Raw genomic sequence first — 10,775 nt, forward strand, 5'->3', positions numbered from 1 at the left:
GTTTATTTCATCCATTAATGAGTTTTTCTTTTACTTTTTTTTGTGGTTGTTGTTTGTTTGCTTGTTTTTTGAGAAGGGATTCACTCTAGTTCAGGTAGGCCCAAAACTCACTTTGTAGCCCAGGCTGGCCTCAAATTCACAGCGATTCTCCTGCCCCAGCCTCCCGAGTGATGGGACAATAGGCTTGCACCTCCACGCCTGGCCTCTAATGAGTTTTCAAATTTCATAAAACTATTTATTTGTCTAAGCCAGCTAATTCAATTGATTTTAGCAATCTGTTTTATATTCTCAGAGGAGAATTCAAAGAGAAAATTGTTCTAAATTCAAATACATATGTCTAATCCCATTACTCCCTCAGAAAGGCATCACAAAGTTACTTACCCTTGCCCCCTCATCCTTCCTACCCCTCCTATTCTCTTAAACCATGCAATGTTCACCACAAACACCCCTCTTGCGTTCCCCTTCTTCTGCATTGCTTCCAAGAATTTCTCACCCTGAAGGGCTCTACAGCATCCTCTCCTGGATTACACCTTCAGATTGCTCACCCTACCTTACCTGAACATCTCTTGTGGCTGGCCTCAAGCTCAATGCTGCCCTTTCTAGCCTGGTTGCTAGTGAACCATGTTTTCTCCTGTACTAGCTGATAAACTCTTATTTCTGCAAGAGCCATACCCTACATGTCTCCCAGCACAATGTTCTAAGAACATAATAGATACATATATTGATGAATGAACAAATAAATGTATTTACCTAGTATATACTCTATTAAGTAAAGTGCATAGATAGTATGCACTTGTAATTAAGATGCAATGAGGAAAGTAAGACGTAACATTATGGTACACTAAATAGAAAAACATCTTTTAAAGTACTTGAGAGACTTTTTTTTGCTGAAGCTTGGATAATGTTAGGCTTCCCATTAAGACGCTACTCCCTCATTGGTTATGATGAAATATGAGTGTAATTTCCTGTCCCCTCAACAGTGCTGGTTTCTCTTCTTGCTGCAAGCAGACTTATCACGCACCTCTGTGGACAAAGATCATCACTCTAAGAAGCGGGGGTAAGTGTAAGATCTTAAAATGAAACAAGATTTTACACTAGATAGCATTCTTTGGGGTGATTGTTAGCAACAATTGGGATATTTTATCTCATTTAGATTGCATAAATGTAGCAATCCAAAGCATCAAAGAGAAAGGGAAATAGGGAAGATGCCTGTCTCCTGTATGTTGAACGGTAGTCAGAGGATGTCAAATTTTAAATCGAGAACTACCAGTAGTTAGGTAAAACTCTGGTTGCTCAAAAGGGGACAATTTGTGGTCTGTTTCCTTTTCAGGAAACGATGTATTTTGCAAACTACATTGTTTAGAAAGAATCCTACCAACTCCTATCTGAAGAGGTATCTGGCATCATTTCCTCAAGATACAATGGTCTAAGGCATTTTTTATACCCATGAGAAAAAATGTGGAATTAAGATATAATGACTCTGGTATCAAGGGAGGATTTTTTAGAAGTTACTTTTTAACAAGTGCCTATCACAGTGCCTGAAACATAGCCTTAATAAGTGGTTATTAAACTGAAAAATGAAAACAAGCCTCTCTTATAATAGAGTTTCCTTTTGTATTAATACATATTGCTTTCGGTTATTTCTGAACAGATCTTTCTCCACTACCAGGTGATAAAATGCTTGTTTGAGTAATAACCCAGCAAGCTCAACCAAGAGCTGATTAAAAATATATGTAAACTAACACAGTATAAGTTATCCTTATGGCATCTGGTGAAAATTAAAATTAAAACTTGTCAGTTCTGATTCTAAAAGCAATTTTTTCAAAATCCTATTGAAGTAGCCAAAATAACACTCAAAAGGATGTTTGAAAAATAGAAAGTATGTCATCCATCAAAACCCAGATTCATACCCATTAAATTAACAAGCTGTGTCTGCAACGCTTGGCGTCACGTGTGAAGTGTCACTGCACAAATCACTCAGTGCCTCTCGCCCACCTGCTATGCTCTGCGACCATATAGCCAGAAATAATCTGCTTGTAAGAAATGTAGGAGACAGCACAAAAGAGAGCTCATTACTGATGTTGTCACTGAAGCAACAGTATCAGCCAAAGTCCGGTGAATTTGTGCTGTTCTTTGCCCCCACATCCTCTCACCACACTACTATGATGCAGTTACTGCCATGTGTGAAAACCGGAACTTAGCGAGGTGAAGAAAGACGTAGAGACCCAGGCTTCCGGAGGGCTCTCAAACTGTCCCTCGCACCCATGCTCGTAACCACAAGCTTCTACTGCCCCTGTGGCCAAGCAGAGCAGAGGTCTGCTATCTGCTTCATCAAGCCCCCCAGTCTTGTGTTTGTTCTTGGTAAGAGGAGAGATTCTTTCGCAGCTGCAGGTATTCATTCCATTGAGAAGTTTATAAACGTTCCTAAAATCATTTTTCAGTCTTACGCATCTAATCTCTTGTGTGTGTGTGAGGAGGAAGCCATGCATACTTACCGAGGGATGTTGGTAAAGAGTAAAGGCGAGCCTGTGCCCGTGCTCGCGTCTCCTTCCTTCTGATCTGAAGGGAGGCAACGCTCAGGGTTCAAGCATACAAACTAGTTCTGAGCATGGTGTGCCTTCCTCGGAATCCCCTCAACAGCTTAGCCCTTCCTGCATCTCAGACTCTACTCTAGTGTCATTTTTCTTCTTCACTTATATTCTTTAACAGTTTCCAATGTGAGGAATTGGGGAGTAAATTTTCTCAGTGGCCAGTTACCTGAAAATACTCCAAGTTTTGCCCAATTTGGTTCTGTTGGGTGTGTAACTACAAGATGCTATATATTTTTCTCAGATATCTGGGAATATTATTCCTCTGCCTCTGGTTTCTGTTACTGTTGGTGATAAACTCTTTGTCAGAAAGTTTTATCTTTCGGAAGCACTCCTCTTTCTCTCTGGCTTTGCTGATACGCACTTTGATTGCAATGTACCCAAGTATAAGTTTCCATGTTTGGCTGTTTTTAATCCTACTTGGGCTTTGCTAGGCTTTGTGTATCTTGAGGTTTGATGGCCTTCACCAGCTCTAGAAAGCACTCAGAATTACCTTTGTAAATATTGCCTCTTCCTTATTCTTTCTTTTCTACCTTCATGGAATTTTTAACAATATATGCCAACCTTCTCACCTTTTCTTTTATGTCTCGTTGATATTTTACTATTTCTTTAACCCTGAGTTCTTTAACTCCATTTTACAATTCACTAGTCTTTTCTACAGCTGAGTGTAATTGGTGGAGTCAGTTTAAGTTAGTATAGTTTTTATTTCTAGAAAATTTATTTCAATCTTTTAAAAAACATGTCCCATCATTGTTATATTCTCTTGGTCCTTATTTGTATGCTCCAATCCCCTTTTATTTCCTTAAATCTATTAAATACACTTTTTGTTACACATGTACTAATGTATCTCTAATGCTGTTTTGGACCTAGTTCTCTCATTCCTTTTCAGTCTCACATAATGGTCTCTCTCTCTCTCTCTCTCTCTCTCTCTCTCTCTGATATGTGCTAGAACTGTATGAGATTCATTGAAGCCCAGGGTGAGCAAGTCTTCCTCAAGGGAAGATTTGTGTTTATTTCTTCTATGTTCCTGGAATTTATTTTTTTTTCATATAATACATATTAATCTTAGAAAAATTCCTTAACTATTTGGGTTATTTATTTGCTGTTCTGAACTGCCTTTTATGTAAGAAGAAATGATTAATATTTCTTAGGAAGGAATATAAGACCCATTTGCATGCCAAACAGACATTATTTGTTGAAATGTTTGGCAGCTTACACAACCTTTTCATTCCACTTTTAAACTTTTTAGTTGTAATACAGTTATTTAGGCAGAATGAATGCATATATCCTAAGTACACAGCTTGATCAAGTTTTACAAACAGTATATTTGGTAAGTGTGTACAGCTTGACACATGTGTCCAAACTGGGTATGACTCATGGAATCATAGCCCATATCAAGAAACAGAAGATTGCCAAAATCTCAGAAGTTCCCCTTAGTTCCTCTCTCAGCATTTCCTGCCCCCCTGCCTGGGATCTAACCCTGCCCTGACTCCTCCCAACATAGCGTAACTCCTGTGGTTTTTATCAGTGCAGATTTTTTAGGTTTTGTCTTTTTTTGTCAACATTACATTTGTGAGCTTCAGCTGTGTTATTGCATGTAGAAATAATTTGTTCATTATTATCGGTACTGTGAACACTCTAATTTTGCTACATAATATTCAGTAAGCATGTGTGTGTTCATATTGAGCATGTACCTGGAAGTGGAACTGCTTGAGCATGTAGCATGCCTAAGTACCAGCTTTCCAACCAGCAATATATGACAAGGGAGATGTTCTACATACTCACCAATACTCAGTGTTTTACATATTTTCCATCCAATTTATTCTGGTGGGTTTGTCATAGTAACTCATCCTGGTTTTAGTTCCTATTTTCTTAATGACTAGTAAAATTGCACACATGGACTACCTTAAAGTTTGTTTCCAAGTGAAGACCTATCAGAGGCCATGTGTGTTCAGTAAACTTTTTTTTTTTAAAGTCTCCTCACAAAAACCAAACTGAGGTGTGGAACGTGACAATTTTTCTCTGCTCTCTGCAAACATCTGTAGCATTTGATATCTCATCTCACCTCATCTCATCTCATCTCATCTCATCTCATCTCATCTCACCTCATCCTGTCCTGTCCTGTCCTGTCCTATCCTATCCTACCTATCCCTCCTATCCTATCCTATCTTATCCTATCCTATCCTATCCTATCCTACCCTATCTTACCTTGTTTTTCTGCTCACCCTTTCCTAAAGGGAGAGGCTCCTGGATTCTAATGTGTGTGGTGTGGTAGGGGATCCTTTCCTACATACAGTAGTAAGGTAGTACTAAGGTTTGTGTTTGGCCCTGACCCAGAGCCTCTGTTGCTTTCTCCAGATGTACATTTGCTTCCAGAATATCCACAACTTTTGTGCTCACTTGGGTCCCTCATCACAGCTCCCACTTTCCTTTATCCATCACAATTTTTCTTCTCTAGAAAATTCTCTACCTGTAAGACTGGGCTTTTTTTTTCTTTCAAATTTCATTCATGTTTTTAGGCAACAAAACATGATGTTAGAAGATTGTGATTTCTATTTTGCTTTAAAAGTGAGCTATAATATGTATTCTGGACAGGACTTACTCTGCTAGCAAATCCTGAGTCTTGTCATGGTAAATTTCTTTTGTGCTTAAGATTTATCTACACTTGGAAGGGAGTGGTCCTGATGCACTGCATAATGTCCCTGAAAAGTTTCCTATGAAGGTCATTATCAAGTAAATTATCCAAACCAGCAAAAGTCCCACTTAAAAAAGAGCATGGAAGTATTTTTTTCTATTCCAGGTGGAAGAGAAGCATAAGTGCTCCACTCTCACTTGAATTTAGGAGATGATGGCTTTAAAACTAAACCAACCTAATGAAAGTGGAACTTGTTGATCACAAGATTTCACCTAGAACTGACACCAACCTACCCTTCTATGCGTGAAAGTGTAGGAGAGACTAAATGAGCTAATGCACAAAGGAAGCAAAAGATCAACAGAAGAGATAAGCTTGCCTAACAATGCATGACGGCTCTCAAGCTGCTATGGTTTAAAAGTCAACTTCATCATCTTTTAATGAAAAGATTTTCCTTGGTAATAAGATGATTTAGAAAGTGCCTTTGCCTAACTTGTATTAGAAATCAAATATCTAAAATTATATAACCCGTAGCGTTTGTCACACACCAAATGCACTTACCAAACTGAGAGCATTTACTCAATATTTAAACTGCTGTTTAGCTGCTAAAATGACTTTGAACTTTAGCTTTGACTGTCCCTTCGTGTCGGGCAAGAAATGTAATTCCATCCAGTCTATCATTCCCTTGGGTGACTCTTATTTGAAATAGGTAAAAATATCTCTGCTTGGCTTTATTTGTTAAGGTCAGTTAAATTTTTTCCATTTCACTATCTTCAATACATGCAACAAGATTGCTTCAGAATCATGGTTGTAATGAGGTTACATACCTTATAAAATCTACTCTGTTCTAGTTCATCCTTCATTCTAGAAATGAAGGTACTTTTAAAAGACACAAATCTCTGTGAAATCAAAGCCTTAGATCTATTCATGTTTGCACCAATCTCCTGTGAGATTTATGAAGAAAACTAAATTGGGACAACACTCCATGGAAGCTAAGGGACACTCCAGTTGATCTTGGGGGTTCTATAGCATGATCTGTGACAATTAATGCTCAGACTTCTGTTCATTAAATTGAATTGATCATTTTAGCTAACTGCCATGAGCCTGGATTATGACTTCCAACTATTGCCAATCTGTATGACCTACTCCCACCCTCTCAAAGCACTGATGAATTGATTAGAACAGTTGAAATCATGGGAATATTGAAAAGAACTCTGGGTAAAAGAGATTTTGATATGGAAACTAAACTACAGTGAGGCAGGACTTATTTTCCTGTTTACCTTCCAGGCTAATGTCGTTGTCATCTAAAAGAGAAGCCATGAACAGCACATGCACAGAAGAGCAGCATGACGTGGACCACTACTTGTTCCCCATCATCTACATCTTTGTCATTGTCATCAGTGTCCCAGCCAACATCGGATCTTTGTGTGTGTCTTTTCTTCAAGCAAAGAAGGAAAATGAACTAGGAATTTACCTCTTCAGTTTATCCCTGTCAGATTTGCTGTATTCATTAACTCTCCCTCTGTGGGTTAACTATACTTGGAATAAAGACAACTGGACTCTCTCTCCTGCCTTGTGCAAAGGAAGTGCTTTCTTCATGTACTTGAACTTCTACAGCAGCACAGGCTTCCTCACCTGCATTGCCGTTGACCGGTATTTAGCAGTAGTTTACCCTTTGAAGTTTCTTCTACTAAGAACAAGAAAATTTGCATTCATGGTCAGCCTATCGATCTGGATAATGGAATCCGTCTTTAATTCTGTCATTTTGTGGGAAGATGAAACTGCTACTGAATACTGCAATGACCAAACGTCATTTACTTTATGCTATGACAAATACCCTTTGGAGGAATGGCAAATCAACCTCAACCTCTTTAGAATGTGTACAGGCTATGCAGCACCTCTGGTCATCATCCTGGTTTGCAACCAGAAAGTCTACCAAGCTGTGCAGCATAACCAAGCCACAGAAAACACTGAAAAGATAAGAATCATAAAACTGCTTCTCAGCATCACCTTGACATTTTTCCTGTGCTTTACTCCTTTTCATGTGATGCTGTTGATCCGCTGCATTTTAGAGCGTGATGTCAACCTGGACGACCATGAGTCTGGAAAAAAGACGTATGCAATCTATAGAATTACTGTCGCTTTAACAAGTCTAAATTGTGTGGCAGATCCCATTCTGTACTGTTTTGTAACTGAAACAGGAAGATCTGATATGTGGAATATATTGAAATTTTGTACCGGGAAATGCAATAAATCAAAAAGAAAACGCACAATTTCAATGTCTACAAGAGATACTATTGAATTAGATGTCTTCGAATAAAATAAAAAATTGGGGGGAGGGATTGAAGATACATAGCATTATATCATCATGATTAAATTTTGCAGAGGAAATCTACTATGGAAAGGGATTAGGTATTCTAACTGAATATTTTAATCCTATCCAGTGGAAATATTTTTGAAGTTCATTGTACAATTCCCTCCTTGATGTTGATTAAATGTGGCATATTAAACACAATTTAGCATTTTCCTAATGACTTTAGATCATTGTTGTTAGCAACAACTGTTTTTGTGTCTGTGCTCTATCATCCATCGGGGGCTAATGGGTCAGGTATAGGCTAGTCTTTAAGTCAATGGCCTTTGCGTCTGGTTTCCAGGATATTTCTTGCTCTTTCTTTGGATATTAGTCTATCTAAAAGGCGTCAGTTCTCACAAGCCCAACTACCAAATGCTGCTTCTGATCCCATTGATTAACAAACATTTGCCAATCCCACTGTGCATGCCAAGGTTTTGCATTAAGTCTTGGGGCTACAAAAGAAACAGTCTCGTGAAATTAACGTCAGTTCTGAAACCTAGTCCCAGAGATTTTAAATTTTCTATATAAATTAAAAGTCAATAGGCTTTCAGTTTTTGTTTTGCTTCTTTTTCAAGCTTTGAAAAAGCTTTAACTGTGTACATAGTACTTGGATTACTTGTCTGACATTATTTGATGTATGGAATATTCCATTCAGCAGTTTCTACTCAGACTTAAAAATATTTAGAGAGCAAGGAGCCCAGTATTAGATATTCAGGAGGCTAAGGCAGGGAGATTGTTAGTTCTAGGCCAGCCTAAGCAACTTAGCAATTACCTGTGTCAAAAAAATATATATATATGTATATTTTTTTTTTCTTTCAAAACCTGGGATTGAACTCAGGCCCTTGCGCTTGCCAGGGAAGCACTTATTCTACTGAGCCATCTCCCCAGCCCCTCTTTTGAATTTTTGTTATGACAATTACTCTACCTAGTTGTAGGTAAATATTAGGTAAACATTTCTTCTATTGAATATCTTTTAAGAGTTTTAAAATTCTCTTTACTTTAGTCCTTCAGTTTCTTCTCTTCCATGTCTCTTCTTTCTACTCCAAAGATGACCAGATTGTAAAGGTCTTGATACCAAGTGGGGTCCTCACTTTTGAAAACAAAGTGCTAATAAAGTGACCAATATTTTTCCAATAGTGAATTTCCCAATAAACACTGAAAAATCAGTGCGTGCAAAGATTATGATAATTTTCTGCTAGTTTCCCATGGTGATACAGGTCCACCTTGATATGAGGCCATATCTTCATTCTCTATTCTTTGCATTTTCCTTGTTATGACTTTAGAGAACGAATAGATTCTGTGTGGGCACTCTGAGACATACCCATCTATGCTTAAAGACTAAAGAGACATTGAAACAAAGAGTAAAATAGTTTTAGCTGTTTGCTTACTTACCAATAAATGATAGACAATGTGAGAATTGATTGCAAATAAAAATAAACAGCCCAGGGCCAGCAAGATAGCTCAGCGGACTAAGCACCTGCTTTGGCAAGCACAGGGACCAGGGTTCAATCCTCGGTCCCTCATGCTGCGCTGGCCCTGCCTTGGGACACGCTGAGCAAGTGACTGAGTCTGGGTGTGTTCTGGGAGTGGTAGCAAGTATCTGTAAGCCCAGCCCTGGGGAGACTGAAAACAGGAGGATCACTACAAGTCTGAGCTGCATAGTGAGACCCTATACCGATTACATAAATGAAAAAAATAAATAAATAAATAAATGGTCCAGACATAATTTTCCCATATCTGGAAGCTTAGGTTTTACATTAAGAGTGTTGTCCCAGATCAGACACTTTGCTGAAAGCAGTGACAGGCCTCAAATGCAGGAACTGTGAATTCTCTCCAGAGTTGAATCTTTCCCTTTATGAGTATTTAAAATACTTCTGTTTCCTTTTTAGGCAGGATAAAAACATATCTATATCTATATCTATATCTATATCTACATATGTTTTTTAATTGTAATTGTTTAATTTTGATCAGCATAGAGAAATAGAAAAAGCCGTTTCATTAACACTTCCAGAAATGTAATAATATAGTAATTAAATTAAATGTAATAATTACATTACTCTGCTATGGAACTAAGACTTTTCTTTGACTGGCTATGTGAATCAGAACCATGGCAAATACTAATCTGTGCTATGCTTAAGAATGTTATAATTAATGTTGAACAGCAAAGCATTGACCTATGGTGTTAGAGAATTGCTTCTCAAAGGAGCCAGGTTGGAGGCTGATGTTTTCTCCCAGAGAAAACTCTCTCCATGGAGAGTTGGGAGGCTGCCCACAACTTGAACAGAATGTTCTAGACACGATCTAGAACGATCAGGGCTGGGTAGTTAACCCTTTAGTTTTTAAGATATTTAGATTTCTTGTTAAAGTTCCCTATTAAGCAGAAAGTATTTCTGGATGAGATTAGACCTGTTCGCAGTTATTACATGAAACTTAGTGGTGAGAAGGTTCAACTGGCACAGCAGATCACCCACTTCCTGTTTGAAAATTTTCCAGTTTCCTCATGGCTCACTTTCTACAGTCTGTAGGGACAATGGCAACCTTGACTTCTACTAAGTGGATTTCAAAACACTTTGCACACTGTGATGAGCTGCCTGAATGTTACTATTGGTCATTTCCATCATTTTAGGACTGGTGAATAGCTACGCAGGAGCTGGAAGAGCCCCTGGGAGCAGAAAGACAGCGTGAGGGGAGCTAATGCAAGCGCCTTCATGGTTTCTGGTGCTGCGGCTACACTCACCACTGCCTGTTCCTTGGAATCCCAGTTCTGAGGAACACACACTGTGGGTGTTGGCATTCAGATACACATCCGTTTGTAACTTGCTTACTTTTTTTTTGCTTTGTATTTTATTATTTAGAATGTTATTCTTTCATAGAGTGAACTCAAAACTGACTTCTTGGAAAGACCAGAAAAGAGACCAAGTGTAGATTTTCAGAGGTTCCCTTTTCTTTACATAGCCTGGGGAACCTTCGTGGTTACATGAAGTTCTGTGCTTCTGAAATGATGCATCATCTGAGTTATTTTTATTATTTTTCTTTACTAAGTCAGCAGCTGGACAAGACATTTTTAAGATTATTTTTTCCAGTTCCTGTTCTTTCTTTTTCCCTGGAAGGGTCTTCCATGGGAGCTGTGCTATGAAAACATCTCTCTGCATACTCTCATCGCTGTGTTATTCCAGAAAAGTCTAGTTCTAACTGAGCTGCT

The 10,775-nt window shown here is 38.4% G+C and overlaps 1 protein-coding gene across 1 annotated transcript; it reads left to right on the forward strand.

Annotated features, from left to right (window-relative positions):
- Window positions 1-982: 982 nt before the first annotated feature.
- On the forward strand, window positions 983-7,754 carry Gpr65 (G protein-coupled receptor 65). The gene is made up of 2 exons (XM_004642779.2): window positions 983-1,060; window positions 6,509-7,754. The coding sequence occupies exon 2, from the start codon at window positions 6,512-6,514 to the stop codon at window positions 7,538-7,540; it is 1,029 nt and encodes a 342-aa protein (XP_004642836.2). The 5' UTR covers window positions 983-1,060; window positions 6,509-6,511; the 3' UTR covers window positions 7,541-7,754.
- The last annotated feature ends 3,021 nt before the right edge of the window (window positions 7,755-10,775 follow it).

This window comes from Octodon degus, unplaced genomic scaffold (genome assembly GCF_000260255.1).
Source record: "Octodon degus isolate 3935 unplaced genomic scaffold, OctDeg1.0 scaffold00161, whole genome shotgun sequence".
In the NCBI taxonomy this organism is placed as follows: Eukaryota; Metazoa; Chordata; class Mammalia; order Rodentia; family Octodontidae; genus Octodon; species Octodon degus.

Coding starts and splice junctions, on each gene's coding strand:
- Gpr65 (XM_004642779.2), top strand. CDS start 6,512: ATGTCGTTGTCATCTAAAAGAGAAGCCATGAACAGCACATGCACAGAA.